Source organism: Egretta garzetta, unplaced genomic scaffold, assembly GCF_000687185.1.
Source record: "Egretta garzetta isolate BGI_Z169 unplaced genomic scaffold, ASM68718v1 scaffold27, whole genome shotgun sequence".
Classification (NCBI taxonomy): domain Eukaryota; kingdom Metazoa; phylum Chordata; class Aves; order Pelecaniformes; family Ardeidae; genus Egretta; species Egretta garzetta.
In genome coordinates, this window is record NW_009260400.1 from 1,628,956 (window position 1) to 1,630,484 (window position 1,529).

General features: G+C 52.5%; 1 protein-coding gene across 2 annotated transcripts in view; it reads left to right on the forward strand.

Moving 5' to 3' along the window:
- Positions 1-1,525, forward strand: part of SF3B3 (splicing factor 3b subunit 3) — a 27,477-nt gene extending 25,952 nt beyond the window's left edge. For both annotated transcript variants that reach the window (XM_009643264.2, XM_035898716.1), the window contains 3 exons: positions 1-99; positions 307-411; positions 1,385-1,525. The exon at positions 1-99 is cut by the window's left edge and continues 63 nt beyond it. In XM_009643264.2, the coding sequence (XP_009641559.1) occupies positions 1-99; positions 307-411; positions 1,385-1,525 (345 nt within the window). The remainder of the gene's footprint in view (positions 100-306; positions 412-1,384) is intronic.
- The last annotated feature ends 4 nt before the right edge of the window (positions 1,526-1,529 follow it).

The following is a 1,529-nucleotide window of genomic DNA, read 5'->3' on the forward strand; positions in this document are numbered from 1 at the left end:
CTACAGAAGACCACGCTGATCCCAGGAGGCTCTGAATCTCTTGTCTATACCACCTTATCGGGGGGGATAGGAATCTTGGTCCCTTTTACTTCCCACGAGGTAAGCAAGCCCCATCGTTACACTGCAGAGCTGCTGCTTTTCTGTGCACCCATCCCCAGCCGGTGTAGTAATGTGCTGCATCCCTTGAGAGTCACTCTTGGGCTCTCCAGCGTGTGAAGACCTGGGCTGCAGGGAAGCCCGTGGCTGTGGGATGGGGTCCAGTGCCTCTGTGGATTCCTTCCTCTTACCGATTCTTAATCTTCCCAGGATCACGACTTCTTCCAGCATGTGGAAATGCACTTAAGGTCTGAGCACCCTCCTCTCTGTGGCCGAGACCATCTCAGCTTCCGCTCCTACTACTTCCCAGTGAAGGTAGGTCTGAGTATTTAGGGTCAGCTGGCAGTGGGGGTGCAGAGACTTGGCTCACCGAGCTGCTTTGAGGCCCAGCCAAGTGGCGATTGCTGTTCAGCGGGGGAAGCTGGGGCAATGCAAACCATAGCTGGTGTGGCAACTGTGGTGGGAACTCCTGAACAGCCCTCTAAGGAGAGCAGTACTTAGCGCTTCATACTGTGTCTGGTTTGCTTGCTTAACTCTCGTAATGAGCCTTCTGAGGGTTGGTCTTGAGACCCAAGCCCAGAGGTGCTGTTGCTGTGCTTCTCTGCTTGCCACAGCACCTCCTTTTTCCATCAGGAGCAGCAGCATTACGTAGCCAGGTCAGACTGGGTGTTACCTGGGGGATATATTTTTTTCTGCCACCATTGAAAAGGTGGCAAGAAACGGCTGTTCCTGCCTATTTTTGCTTTTGAGGAACAGTGTGTGAAGCCATCAACTGCTAAATGCTGTGACCAGAAGGGTCTGGAGTACTGGACTGGAGTAATTATGTGGTAGCTACTACCGGAATAACCTGTGTAGTATCAGGCAGAAAACCATCCCAGCAGCTGAAGCTATCCCAGCGCAGAGGTGGTTCTTGCTCTCGATGAGCTTGGGGCTGATTTTGCAGCATGCGCCATCTCCAAGAGGTTTCCCAAGACGCCTTTCAGTCACCTTTTGCAGCCTTCCCAGTGCAGCGCTTGGACCCAAGTCGGATCCGTTCCCTTCCCTTGTGTGATTCTTCAGCTGCACCCAGGCTTTTTGGGTTTCTCCTTCATTAATCGAGCTGGCCAGTAATTAATTTGATGCTAACTGCTGCTATTCAGCAGATGAGGTCACCGAGCATGGTCTTGTTTCCAGGACAGGATTAAGAAGCTCCTGGGAACAAACTGTTTGTTGCCATTTTTCCCTGTTTAGGCAGGGTTCAGTGCCTCTGTGTTGTGTCGGTTCAATGCTCTCCTCCTTGCCCCTCCAGAATGTGATTGATGGGGACCTATGTGAGCAGTTCAACTCCATGGAGCCGAACAAACAGAAAAATGTGGCCGAAGAGCTGGACCGGACCCCACCCGAGGTGTCCAAAAAGCTGGAAGACATCCGCACGCGCTACGCTTTCTGAGTGG